General features: G+C 33.9%; 1 protein-coding gene across 3 annotated transcripts in view; it reads left to right on the forward strand.

Moving 5' to 3' along the window:
* Window positions 1-703: 703 nt before the first annotated feature.
* The window catches only part of LOC100377810 (coiled-coil domain-containing protein 171-like), a 47,162-nt gene continuing 32,875 nt past the window's right edge, over window positions 704-14,990 (forward strand). For 2 of the 3 annotated variants that reach the window (XM_085507094.1, XM_085507096.1), the window contains exons 1-4: window positions 704-775; window positions 8,045-8,213; window positions 10,933-11,104; window positions 14,558-14,637. In XM_085507094.1, the coding sequence (XP_085363220.1) occupies window positions 8,067-8,213; window positions 10,933-11,104; window positions 14,558-14,637 (399 nt within the window). In that variant the 5' untranslated portion in view covers window positions 704-775; window positions 8,045-8,066. Of the gene's footprint in view, window positions 776-1,028; window positions 1,245-8,044; window positions 8,214-10,932; window positions 11,105-14,557; window positions 14,638-14,990 lie in introns of those variants that run through there. The other variant, XM_085507095.1, reaches the window with a different exon arrangement.

Raw genomic sequence — 14,990 nt, forward strand, 5'->3', positions numbered from 1 at the left:
GCAAATATTATCATCACAAATTGTTAATTCAGCCTGAGTAATCTGAGTAAAACACGAAATTCATCACCAATAGCATGTCCATTACATAGGAAAGATATATAAGGCAGGTATAAAAAATGTTCATGGCATTTGATTAATATTTTGTTTAAAATTGGGTTATAAAAAGGGTGATTGACATGTATATACAGAAGTATGTATCGTATTTGAAAGAACTCCAAGACAGTTAGTCCAGATATTAAAAAGATTATTTATTTGTTTTTAAACTTACTGAGAAATTTATTCCTTAACTGCAAATAATTTATTTATGTTTCATCTATGTAAAGTAGTATTACCGCCAACTAGTAATGTCATTCACAACGCATCTCTGTCTTGAAACGTGATTTTGGTTGAGTGAAAAACTTAAAACGAACTTGTTTGTTTGAAACTGATGAACTATGGGAAAAGCATAAAAACAAAGAGTAAGGTACTTAATAACTGTAGAGGGCGATACGCCAATCTAAACGCGTTATATTTCAAGTTCGTGCGGACGGATCCAGTCAGCATTCAGTTTGGCAAGGGGTTTGTCACTTTGATGATTAAGGTGCACTCGCTCAGAACTCGGAACATTTTTTTCAGTTTTTCTGTGCTGAATTAAATGCCAGGTTGTCAATTTATTGTCGAGTCTGCTGACCCCACTTGATTTGCATAACAATTCTTTTATTTATCGACCGTTAAACACAAGTCTAAACAACCAACATGGCGGCGCTCACGTCCTGATTTGGTGGTAATGTCCCAGGTAAGTTTTTGTTGTTCTCTTCTTGCTTATACACTTTTAACTGACGAACTCATATCAAAATATGTGTAGTGAACTCAACACTTCTAGCTTGTGCGCCTTATACCTGTAAGGCTTGTACAAACTTGAAACAATACCATTGTTTTCCAGTGTTAATGCACCCAGAATTGTGTGCGAATCGTGTATCGGTTACAGAAACAGCAAGTCGGGACAGGTTTTTTGTTATAGCATTCCAAAATACGATAGATTCGACATCGCTTTTGGTGGCAGAACGCAATTAGGTATAATTCAGCTGGACTATATTAGAATATTTTGTTTTCAAAGCTAGGAATTGAAGTTTTGTTCATGATATTGCTTCGTACTGACATTTCAAGTTTGTTGTGGCGGTTCATTTGAAATTTCGTCGTGCTGCGAAGGTGTTCATTCTGTACTGGTGGGAGTTGACGTTTAAATCAAACTGACGATCATACATGTAAGTAGGACCAGATGTCTAACTTAAAAAAAAAAACGTCTGTGCAAAGAATTTAAACAAAATTGTATCTGACAGAGGTTGTAACAACACATATTTAAGTTTCCGGTATTGGTCGTTTGGGGCTCAAAAACTCAAATAACGGGTTTATGTTGTATATGACCCCCTTTCAGTTTCAGAATAAGGTTCACCACATATTTTTTTAAGTGGCGTTCTTTTCTTTAAATAGAGGATATGATTCCTATTCCGAAATTATGTGGGACTTGATGTACTTCACTCGCAATTTGTTTTTGAAAAATGAAACAGGGATCATGTTGACCAGTAAAACCATAATTTCACAGCTCTCTGTTCCTATTTTGACAATAGAGATATTATGTGAATCCATACATCGGATTGGATTCAACTGCGAGTACATTTAAATGAATTGCCATTGATAACTGGATGAAAAAAAAAAAACGATTTCACCAGTTAGCCACCAATGCTTAGACTTCAGTGCTTTCAGAAAAAGGTTGTTCCATATTTTATAAATAGTTATAAAAAAATTTATTGAATTTTTATTCAAATGCAATTGGGATAACTGGATTGGCAATAATAATTTGAATGGTGTTCCAAGATGTGCCGCAAAGCCAATCCGTTACCTGTACTATACGTATCCCTTATCTGGTGAAGTCAATGTAAAAGTACATGGGGCAGGCAGGATAAGGGATACACTGTCTATTTCTTTGACTCTCGGTCTACACACATAAAGTGGGTTATCACTTTCAGGGACGCGTGTTCGCCCGCAGTGATTGTTCTGATTGGTCAACGGCAGTTTCAAATTTATGAATATTTCATGTTTCTGGCATACACCGGGTTTCATGAAGGTGTGAATTTATCTTACAAAAAGTATTTATAAATTTCAAATGCTGATTAAAAACAACTTGACCAATCACAAGCCTTAGCATATGATTATTTAACATAGTTAATCTCGTTATTGCAATGTAACGTTCTGTGCCAATCGATAATGGTACTACTTTTAAAAAATTTGATGGGAACTATTTTTCAGGCCAATACGCATGAGTAATGGGTATGAGTGTCACTAAATAGTTCTACAGTGAATCAAATCATTTTCCTTGGATTTTAATGAATCACAAGAATCTTTTGGGATAAATGTTTTATAAATATTTATAAATGTCATGAAACCCAAAATAACACTAGAAGCCGATGCATCATCGTAAAAACGATTTGTTCTAACAATTTTTAATCATGTAGTCTTGAGATGCTCAGGTCCAATCACTTTATGTAAGTTTTTCTTCTTGGGTGTTGACAGTAATAGTATTAGTAATAGTTCTGGCTAATATTGAAATGGCTGTACTTTGCTTCACTAACTATTTACTGATTACGAAATCTCATTTTCATCCAATACTTTATTCCAATTACCATATTCACATTTTTTCGTGAGGAATATCACAGTTATTGTAAGAAAGGTGTTTCAGACATCTACCCAATGACACACAAAAAAAATTTGGAGTGCATGAGACAAAAATGGCAAATCATAACCTCTTCTGGTTTCTGCCAAAATATTGTAAAATTAAAAAAAAAAGAAAAAAAACTACACCATTTATTTCAAAATTTCAAATCTTGATTTGAGTGATGGTACAGTAGTTAGCGTGTTCTCCTCACATCATGGAAGTTAACAGTTTGATTCCTGGAGCTGACTGTTTACTCAGCTGTATACATTAGAGTACAGAGTCTGCCCTGCCTTACAAACATGCAGTATTAGGTACACACACACACACATGCACTTGCAATTAATACCTAAGACAGGAGAGACAGAAGTGATTTTATTGTCTGGAAATGTTGTCTAATCTATTCTAATCTATTCTATTCTATTCTATTCTATTCTATTCTAATCTAATCTAATCTATTCTATTCTATTCTATTCTATTCTAATCTATTCTAATCTATTCTATTCTAATCTAATCTATTCTAATCTAATCTATTCTAATCTATTCTAATCTAATCTATTCTATTCTAATCTATTCTAATCTAATCTATTCTAATCTAATCTATTCTAATCTAAACTATTCTAATCTAATCTATTCTAATCTATATTTATATTACCGTACTCGACCGCGTTAGCGCCCATGCCCGGGCAAGCGCCCATCCCCCACTTTTGCGCAATTTTTATATTTGGGGTCACATTCGGCAAAGCGCCCACCCCTTCAAAATGCAACTAATTTAAAACTTAGTCTTGCGTAACGAATCTTGGTAATCGTTTTTATATGATACAGCGTGGATATCGATCGCTGTGAACATGTTGTGAATGCGTAGAATACGGTAACCGTGTGTAAACTACGCTTCGACAATGACCTGTTAATAAAAGTAAAATGCGATAAATATTTCATGCCATATTCAGTTTACTTCTCAAAAATGGCTAGTTACTAGTTTTTTGGAAAAATCATGTCTTTTAGTCGCTGAAATCAATTCCATAAGATCGTACTTCGACATCGATAATTCACTTCCGCATTGCGTTACCGGAAAGTCTTCGGGAATTTCCGAAGAATTGCGTCAGTCAAAACACAGCATTCTGATTAGTTAATAACCAACTTGACCCATTAGGTCAAAGGACGCTGCTGTAGGTCAAATCTGCAAATGCATCATGGTGGAAATAATATGACAATTTTGACTTCGACTGTGTTCCAACAGACTCAAATGTACGTAATTAATATTGTAATAAAATGTGCGTATTTTTTGTGATCATTTCTGTTTCTTCATTGTGAAAATCAATGACGACGGAACTAATTTAGTAATTTGATTTTCCCTCAAAGACGTAATTTGTCACTTGATGAATCAAAATTCGGGTAAGCGCCCACCCCTAAAAAAAAAAAATCGTGATTTTCTGAGTTAAGGCCCCTGGGCGCTAACACGGTCAAGTACGGTATGACCTTTGACCCCAGTAAACATCACAGTCACATACCATGTAATGTGTAAACGATCAAAAACAGCAAAGAGTTACCGTTTGCTTCTTCTTGATATGACTGCAGAGAAATTCATCAAAGTCTACTGCTTGGACTTCTCATCTAAATGTATTACATATCATATTATGTATGAATAAATTCAAATACTGTACACAGTTTCAAAAAGTCAAACAACAAATTCGCAGCACTGACATTGTTTTAATCTTTTGTTAATACTATTTTTAGAAACATATCTCTAACAGAAGCATCTATTGCATTCTGAACCATAATCATTTTACAATTATTTTAACCATAGATACAGCCCCATATCATTTACGCAAGTGCACATTCTAAAAATAAAACAAATAGGGTATTTTAAATGATAAACAACTACACAGAGGAGTATTAGTAACATTGTTTATACTATATTTTGACATCACACAAGTGACTGTGACTTGGAAATTGGAAAGTTATATAGTTGGTATAAGTCAACATATATTAATTCATATAGATACATTTGTTTCAAATTTCAACACGATGAACTTATTTGAATTTCATTGTAGGAATTTGAACTTGTAATTATTGTGGTTCAATTATTTTTGTTCAGATGCAAGTGTACTTTTCTGTTCTAAATGTAGAATACAGCTGTCAGCGAGTAGTTTCCATTCATAAAATTAATTTTTATAGTTTTTGAAAAATTTTATTCAAGACTTGCAGCCAAGGGATATTATGTCTATTTGGTTTAAAATCAACAATGAAATTATAGAAAAATATGTGAAAAATATTACATCGTCTTTTTAGCGAGAAAAATATGTGTTCAAAAAATTAATTTTGTGTGATCAGGCTTGTAACAAGATGTCCCCTTTAGAATATTTATATTTTGATATACTGGGATGAAATCTTTCATACTTTAATACTATTAATGCGTTAATTATTCATTAGGTTTTAATTTCGCTAATAAGTAAATTCCGCTAAATTAAATCTACGTGAACATGTAAAATAACAACAGAACAGATTGTTTCACTGGTAATATGCTCAAAATATCAAGATAGTGACATTGAATGTCAATAAAAATAGTTTTACAGTACTTCTTTTGATAGCGGGATTTAATAAGTGTCTTTCAAAAATAGATATAAAAAATGATTTTGGGCATTTTATTTGATAAAATTGCCAACGAACAAAAGAAAAAACAGAAAAAATATGAGTAATAGAATGTTGGCCGTCAAATCGACAGAATGATAGGTAGCACTCTATGTTATTCTTTAAATCTTCTTGTATACCATAGCTCATGTGTAAAGGTAGTGGTAGAGTCAATCACATCAGTGCTTAAACACAATACTCATTCATACTACAGGGCATGTCATTGGAAATTTGTCGCTCGTGTTGTCTTAAATGTACTTTCTTCACTTGAATTGGTCAGTGCATTTTTGTTGTTGACAAGTTCGGCACCTGGCTTTTTAGCCCCGCTGTCGACTTTGTCGAGCAGAGCTTATCATATGAGTGATTGTCCGTCATCGTCGCCGTCGTCTGTCGTCCGTGTCAATGTTTTACTTTTTCGACTTCTTCTTGAAAACTACAAGCCTGAATGCTTTGATACTTGGTGTATATGTACCTTGGGTAGACCTCTCTCAGATTGTTCATTTCATGATCATATCTTCAATTCTCTAATTTTGGTGAATATTTTTGTCATTTTTGGTAAAAAGTGATATTTTCATCTTGTTAAAAACTGCAAGTCAAATTGCTTTGATATTATATATATAGGTACTACATGTGGACCTCTCTCAGATTTGTTCATTTTGTAATGATATCTTCAATTCTCTAATTTTGGGGAATATTTTTGTCATTTTTGGTAAAAAATTATATTTTCAACTTCTTGTTAAAAACCGCAAGTCCAATTGCTTTGATATCACATATATAGGTACTACATGTGGACTTCTCTCAGATTTGTTCATTTTGTAATGATATTTTTAATTCTCGTGAATATTTTTGTCATTTTTGGTAAAAAGTGATATTTTCGACTTCTTGTTAAAAACTGCAAGTCCAATTGCTTTGATATTACATATATAGGTACCGTACTACATGTGGACCTCTCTCACATTTGTTCATTTTGTAATGATATCTTTAATTATCTAATTTTGGTGAATATTTTGTCATTTTTGGTAAAAAGTGATATTTTCGACTTCTTGTTAAAAACCACAATCATTTATGGTGAAAAATGATATTTTTGAATTCTTGTTGAAAACAGCAAGTCCCATTGCATTGATACTATGCATATTGTTCATTTTCTAATAATATAATCTGTTCTTTAATTGAAATGTGCAGTGCTAACAGCAGAGCTATCTCAGCCGATAGGCTGCTTGTTAATATTGTAAACTACACCCCAAAAAGCCCTCAAAGATAAGATTGGTAGTTAAAGCTCTCAAAGATTAGACATTGGCAGCATTTTCTTTGTCAGATTGTGTTTGCGTAGGTATATGACCATCTTGTTGTAACTGACTTCATTCTCTTCGATAAGTTAAAACTAAAATGAAGAACTCATCATTTAGAATATGAAATTGATACAGAAAGAGATAAACTTGATACACATTGTCAGAAATGACATTATTGAAGTAATTAATGAATATTTGTACTTGAATAAGTAATGTACATTTCCTTCATGTTGATGCCAATAAAAAAAAAAAAGAACTGTTAAAATTTGTATACCATTTTGTGATGACTCATATGAGTCTTTCTTATACGTCTTTATTCCCCAGACAAAGTTTAATGTTTTAACATAAATAATTAAAATCATTATTTTCAGAAAAATATCCATCATTCATTTCCATTCCATTCTTATCTAATCTTTCTTAAAGTTGATTGCTGTTAGTAACTTAGTAAAATATGAGAACATTTTAAAAGCACTACAATTTCTGATATTTATGACAAAAATAAAATATAAATAAAAATCAAGGGTAATGGAAACAATAATTTTGTGTTTTCCCAAAAGTATAAATCTCTATTGTGGTGGACTAGAAAGTGTGGAAAATGCATTAAATTGAAATTTATAATTTAAAAAATAATTGTTTTGTCTGGAATATAAAAAACAGTCAATTCCAAAGAATTGTTTGTCAGAAACCCCCCTCCCCATATATTTTAGGTTGCTTGTAAAGTTGCTTCCCATAGTGGACAATAGAAATGATAGGGTGATCCATAGAAGTGTAGGAAAGAAAAACATTCTGTATACTTGTGGAAATAGGCCTCCAAATAAGTTATTTACCCATCAATTCAACAATACAATCTGCATTAATTAAAATTAAAAATAAAAATCTAAAATTAATCAGTCAACTTGAAAATTAACGGATGATGTTTTAGATCATATCGCATGCTACATGTATCTAATAGCAAAATAGCACTGCCACTCATGGCATTAAAAAACCTAATACAAGATGACGCACATATTGTTACCCAAACACTATAGCAATGTTGGTCGTTATTGTTTTACTGTTGGCAATGTTCTATTCATTTTGGTACTTTGATTTGGTGCAAAGCTTTCTACTGTTTCAACAACATAAACTTGTGCTGGATCTAGTTAACTTCCTATTGCATAAATGATCATTAATATTTAGGTATGTCACATAAATCGTAACGTATTAATTTCCCGATTGATTTTGATTGAGTGATACATTGTACCAATATTGAAAAGACATTTCAAGAGTCTTTCAGATAGCAATGAAAAGATTTTGATCCTAATGTCAGTGATTGGTGAGTAGCTCTGTAGATATAGATAATCTTTTTATTTTTACTTGAAGGAAATGGTACATTTCATAATCACACAAACATTAACAGAATCTATTGGTATTGATTACTTCTCTTTTGTATTTACAGATCTAGTTTATCAAGTGAGAGCATGTCTGCTGTGGCCAGTGACCAATCACGGATCAATAATCAATCAAAGAATAATAATAAAAACATTACACTAATAACAATGGACTCTAGTTTAGACATCAGTGGTGAATCGATGTTCCCTACTCCACGTCATGATACATCACCTGTGGTAAGTTGAAGGCTTATGTTGTATCTCTGTCTGTCTGTCTATTTATGTGTATTTGTGTTTGCGTGTGTATAATAATAATAATATAATAATAATAACTCTATTTAATTAAGCGCAACAATTCCAACATATGAAGATCAAAGGCGCTGATACAATAAACAATCAGTCAAATATTAAAAGCACATTTAAATAAGTGCGTTTTCAGTCTGGATTTAAAAATGTCTACTGAAGGACTAGAACGAACAGACAGAGGTAATTCATTAAAAAGTTTAGGACCTAAATTTTCAAAAGCACGGTCTTTGTATAACACCTTGGACTTTTTACTACACATCTGACGAGTTTTAATAAGAAACTTCGATTCAGATCTTAAACTACGACTCGTTAATTCACATAGATAATTTGGGGCAAAACCATACAAAGATTTATACACTAGTAAAAGTAATTTGAAATTGATTCTTTGTACAACTGGTAACCAATGAAGTTTAATAAAAATGTCTGTAATGTGGTCATATTTTCGAGCACGAGTGACAAGGCGGGCTGCTGCATTTTGTACACGAATAAGAGGTTTTATCTTAGTTACAGGGAGACCAGACAATAATGAATTACAGCTGTCTAAGCGAGAAGATATGAAAGCATGTACCAACTTTTCAGTATCAGATTGGGATAATGATTTACGAATACGATTAATATTTCTTAGATGGGAATATCCAGATCTACAAATAGTAGAAATGTGTGTTTCCATAGATAGCTGCGAATCAAACAAGACACCTAAGTTTCTAGCACTTGACGAAGCACTAACCAATTCTTCACCAATTGCGATACTAGACAAAGGACACGAGTCTTGTGAGAATCTCCGAGACGACATGCACACAAATTCAGTTTTCGACACATTCAAAAGTAGGAAATTACAAGACATCCAATCGCTAACATCTTGAATACATGTCTGAAGTATCACCCGGGCGCGAATTTGATCATCTTCAGAAACCGATAAATAAATCTGTGTGTCATCGGCGTAAAAATGATATTTTACGCCGTGACGTCGCAATAACTCGCCCAATGGACGCATGTACATTGAGAACAATAATGGCCCTAAGACGGAGCCCTGTGGAACACCGGTTACTAATATAGACGTCATATCAGAAAATACATTTCCAATTTTCACTTTTTGAATGCGGTTACTCAAATACGACTCAAACCATTTGATGATGAGACCATTTAAACCAAAATTTGATCTCAACCTATCGATGAGAATCCTGTGATTCACAGTATCAAAAGCGGCTGAAAGATCCAAAAGTACGAGAGCAACTGAATTCTTAGAATTATCAATACTGCATAGTACATCGTTAGCGACCCGCAAAAGAGCCGTTTCAGTGTATGTTTGCGTGTGTGGTACCAACGTTGTGACGACTTCAATTTAACGATTTAACCGATTAATTTAAGTCAAGTTTGTGTAGCTTAGGTTCAGTAAAGGGGAAGGTATGGTTCTATTTATTTTAATATTAATATAATTGTACCATACCTACCTACCCTCTTTACTAAACATAAGCTTTGCAAACATTTCTATGTTAAGTCACGGGATATTCAACTTTTATTTAATTAAACTTAATTAAAACGAAATTCTTTGTTGAATTGCATTGTAATTAAGTTTAATTAAACTCCAATTAAAACGCAACCCTATATAGTAACGCGTTTTTATCAAGTTCATATCGCAATTGTATTAAAAGTTAATTCAAAGTGTGTCGTCCCAATGATGATACTATGTGAAGGGGGTAGGTGTATGAATTTTAGACGTAGTGGCGAGTCAGTTTTTCCTTCTCCACGTCAAGATAGATCAACTGTGGTAAGTTGAAGGCTAATGTTGTATCTCTGTCTATGTGTATGAATCTCAGACGTAGTGGTGAATCAATGTTCCCTACACCACCTCACAATATATTCACTATGTTGAGTTTACAATGTAAAGCAGTTGTTTGAGTTACAGCAATTCCAGGCACTGATTTGACGCTGAAGTAGTGCTAGATATAGATAACATTCTACAATAGGTTACACACTTTGTTTTCACATTTACATAAGTTGCAACTAGAAATATTGGTTCTCATCGCCGAGAACTAATAATTGAATAACATCCATTCTACTTATGAATTCAATTTCATTATTGATATACTGGACAAAGTCTTCATAGGACATTTGTTGCAGGCAGCTTTCAGTTTAATATATCACGGTTTAGTGGTTATATAGATCGGCGTGATATGGATATTTCCATAGTAGTAATAATGCACTTTGATCAACATTTCTGCCATGATCAGTTGGTCAGCTGATTCTGTAAAATAACTCTAACTAACGTTCTTTACAGTGCCACCACTTTATGCGCTCACTGAAATAACATGTGACACAAATTGAAATAGGAAACTAAGTTGAGAGCCTCGATCGTTTATTGGAGGAAAAATTCAAAACTAAAGTACCGCCACTTTTATGGGCGGAGCTTCCTTCTGGTGCGCTTCAAATTGCAGACATGCTGTCTGCATTATTTGTAACTATTTCTGTAAATGTGAAAACAAAGTGTGTAACCTATTGCAGTAAGTTATCAACATCTAGCACTACTTCGGCGTCAAATCAGTGCCTGGAATTGCTGTAAATCAAGTTTTAGATTGCTACCAGACAAATAGTAGATTTGACACTGAAATGAGTGTGGTGTATCATGTTTTCTATTTATTTGTAATTACAGAGGGAAGGTAGACAAACGTTATCGGAATCAAGGAGAAGCCCTGCATATGATGGGCTCAGTGCTTATAGGAGATCTCCGTCACCAGCATTGGAAGAAGCCCGTACCAAAGAACAGATTCGTCAGCTCAAGTCACAAGTAAAACAGTTACAGACTGAAAACAATGCTGAAATGGGTACGTAAACAAACTTTGATCAGAGTTGAGAAGAACAAGGTAGTGTAATATTTTCTTGTCTTGGCATGTGCAAGTATGAGAGTCTGCCCTCTAGTGGTGGAATATATCATTGTCAAATACTTTTGTTATTTTGTGTGCGCCCTCTATTGGTCACAATTATTACTCATCTGATGTGCTGAGTTGATACTGCCACCATAAGTGATTCAGTAGCTAGGTTTCTCGTGATTGGATCAAAGTTTGCCATGCTTGATTTACCCCGAATGACCTTTTTGTATTATGCTGTAAGCTTACTGCAAGCTTCTTGTTATGTTATTTTGTTTGACAATGTCCCAAGCCACAAGTTTTTAGATATCTTTATTCAGTACTGTATATTGTTTATTTTGTGTTGTATTGTGTGTCTTTTAATCTGAACTGATTCTTTAAGTTTACCCACTGTTTGTCAAGTATATGTAGATGAAGAATGTGCTATTGTTATTGATAACAACATACTGTGTACTGGAGAGCATATTGAATATTCACTCTGGTCTAAAATTGTATTTGTCCTTATTCTCATCTGCCTGTCACTGCATGGTTGAAGTCGTGTGCAGCGCGATGGGGCAGGAAGCTTATATGTGTATATGCATATAATGCCTATAAACTGGGAGTTTTGATTTTCGCGAAATTTGCTTCGTGGCAACACAAGAGATTTTTAGGAGCGTACATTTTTTTTTATTTTCACTTTTACGTTACGTTACATAAATTTCACTGCATACATTATGGGCTGTATATAGTGCTATGGTTGTCAACGTGTTAATGTTCCAGCTATGCCTAGAATCTATGAGGCCTCAGGCCTCTACATTAACTGCCTACGGTAGTTACGGTGACCGGTTTATCTTATTATATGAATGTCATTTATGATTGGCTGGCTTTACAGAAACCAAGCAAATAAAATACTCTCTGCAGATGTTGACGTCATGTCCAACTAATCAATGAATTTACGGTGCATTGCATTATAGGATCATTTTCAATGATATTTCGGACTCTAATATAACAAATAGTTGTCCCATATTTTTTTTTTTGAAGAAAGGCGATCATTGCATCACGTACGTTTAATGTAGGTCATTGTAGAACGGAAGGCTTATGTATAAAATGCATTGTTTGTTTTCATACACAATTGAAATGTGACTGTCGCTCTTTAACATACTGTCCGCAACTGACAATAAAATTGAAAACAGGAATTTTAATGTCACTGACCTCAGAAGTCAAACTGATAAAAAAGTGTTGTTCATTTATTGGTAGGTTTAGTTTTTATAATTCTAAAAAGTTTGACAGTCGGTTAATGAGGTTTATTTTAGAATTGAGAAAGAATAGAAATGCAACACTGAAGAACCTAACCGACAGCACAGCACTGAAGGCGCATATTTTTAATTAAGATAGACCAAAGACGGATTAAACAGGGGCTCTTCAATCCTCTTGATTGCACCATGGAATCATATAAATTCTATTATTATTTACTCGTTGATTATTACTCGTTGTTTAAACAACTAAGCTTTTTGATCCAATAAGAAAACAACTCTGTGCTTTAAAGGCCCAATTTACTTGCCCCGGGCAAGTGTGAATTGGAGGTGTGGCTATGCTAATGAGTGTTGTTAATCACTTGTATAGCCTATGACGCATCCTGTTTCAGCGGTCCAACATGTGACTTTGATTGACAGTAGTTAGTTATGCAAGATTAGTAGCGCATCCCTTTCCTCGGTTCGTGTTTTTGACTTTTATCCGCCAAAATCTCAGCTCGTACACTATTTATTGTCATAAATACTGCACACAGTCACTGCTGTGATATTCATAGTCACATGCATCCACTTTGGCACGACATAATCGACCTGTAAGTTCGAGAAAACGCGTTTTTACGGGAGCTTGGCTGGAGCTGTTCACTACAATGTGACAAGCAAGGAAATCATTCCTATTGTTTAAGAGCGTATTTATAGTATACCTGGGCCTTTAAGAGGAAAAAGCGTGCTAGCCGTGATTTCGCGTCAAAAACAAATTTAAAATGCACACAACACATAGGCATACTGAGATCTTTCAAAACAGTAAAATATTTTAAACTGAAAAATTTGTACTGCCAAAAAACATGAGTTGACAACAATCTCTGTGGCAACCCTAATTCAACACAACAAATTTTGAAAAAATTTTATGATTTTTCCAAACTTCAAAAAATTTTTTTCTCACTACAGTATTTATAAATAAATACAAATGTTACATATCAAAACAAAATATTTAAAACTGTGCTCATTCCTTATTTGGAAATGGCACTTCCTAAAAAGGTAATGAATAACTGTGCTCATTCCTTATTTGGAAATGACACTTCCAATTAAGGTAGTGTATAAGTGAGCTCATTTCTAATTCAGAAATAGCACTTCCTAATATGGTAGTTTATACCAACTCATTTCTGATTTAGAAATGGCTATACCCTATGCAGTACTGATATTATCTGGCAAAATGCCATACATTATAGCATTAGATCACAGATCGTATAGCTTCTGTACTGTCTATGTTCAGCTATATAAAGACATCTCAAATCTATAATGGGTGTATTTTATTCTTGGTCATGTGTATTGTAAACATACTCAAATACCATACACAACACCTACTTGTATTATAGATTTTTTTTTGGCTTTCTGCATCTGTACGCTGCTTCATCTAAAAAAAGAACTTTTAAAAGGAAAGAAAAACTATTCTGTATAACACAACTGGCTGTAAGAAAATTGTCATCACCAGTCAAAATATGTCAGCGTCCATTTATGTGACCACGCCCTTTATTTTGCTGGCGTGGTATTATGCCAAATCAAAGAAGTATTGTTGAAGCTTTGATGCAGGCGTATGTTATAGAGTGATTCTTGTCAGATTCTTAGGTTAATGTAACAAGTTGAAGACATTGCCTGTATATTTGTTGTAATAATGTTTATATGTTTTTGTGTTTGTTTATGCTAGTATACACAATAGTTTTGTTGTTATCTATCACTGTGTATTGCCTTACATTTGTGCTGTTGATTTTGACGGTTTACAAAAGTTTGAACACAATGCTATTTAAAAGTACCCTGCGTGTCATCCGCTATACAGCTGGAGTGTGGATTATGAATTGCCGCTGTTTGCAGGGTGTGTGTGCTATTTGGGACTCTGTCCAAGAACCTGACAAACTGACCACGCTAGAGTTGATCTACGAGTGAATCGAGTCACTGTATTCAAATAAAGTCACCCGTAGCAACGCATTACAGGTCGAAGGTCAAGTAAATGTCATGTAAATTTCCATTGCGATATCAAAGTGCGCATTCTCAGCTCACCAGTGTATTGTTTGCAGTGCAGTGCAGTAGTACAAAGTTATTACACATACAGCCATGAGTGCATCTACGGCTTTCTCGCTGGATGCATTATTTAGCTACAAAGCATGTCCTATGTGCGATTATCTTACAGAGACGTCCGCGCAGCTTAGACGAAGAATCAACCAATTAGAAAGAGACAAAGTTGAACTGACGAGCACGAGTAATGATGAAGTAAGTATATCCATGTTATCTACTAGAGTCACATTGGTTTTATCTTAATCTTTCAGTTTACATCTTTTATGACCATCGCTGGTAAATATCTATCATAAAAGCTGATTTTTATAAGAATAAATGTATTTTGGCTTTTGTTTTGAATCTTATAACAACTATCAAATAAAAGTTTAGAATGGAAATTTTTTTTATATGCATTTTGGCTTTTAATAAAGTTGGAATTGAAATTAGACTAATTTCCTCAGACTCAAGTACTTGATGCATGGTTCCTAAAACTCCATTGCATTTTTGTCTCGATGTTTTGCAGCAGTGGGGGAGTCACCTCACAAATAAATATAACTTCTTGATCTAGC

This window comes from Saccoglossus kowalevskii, chromosome 13 (genome assembly GCF_978046115.1).
Source record: "Saccoglossus kowalevskii chromosome 13, keSacKowa6.1, whole genome shotgun sequence".
Classification (NCBI taxonomy): Eukaryota; Metazoa; Hemichordata; class Enteropneusta; family Harrimaniidae; genus Saccoglossus; species Saccoglossus kowalevskii.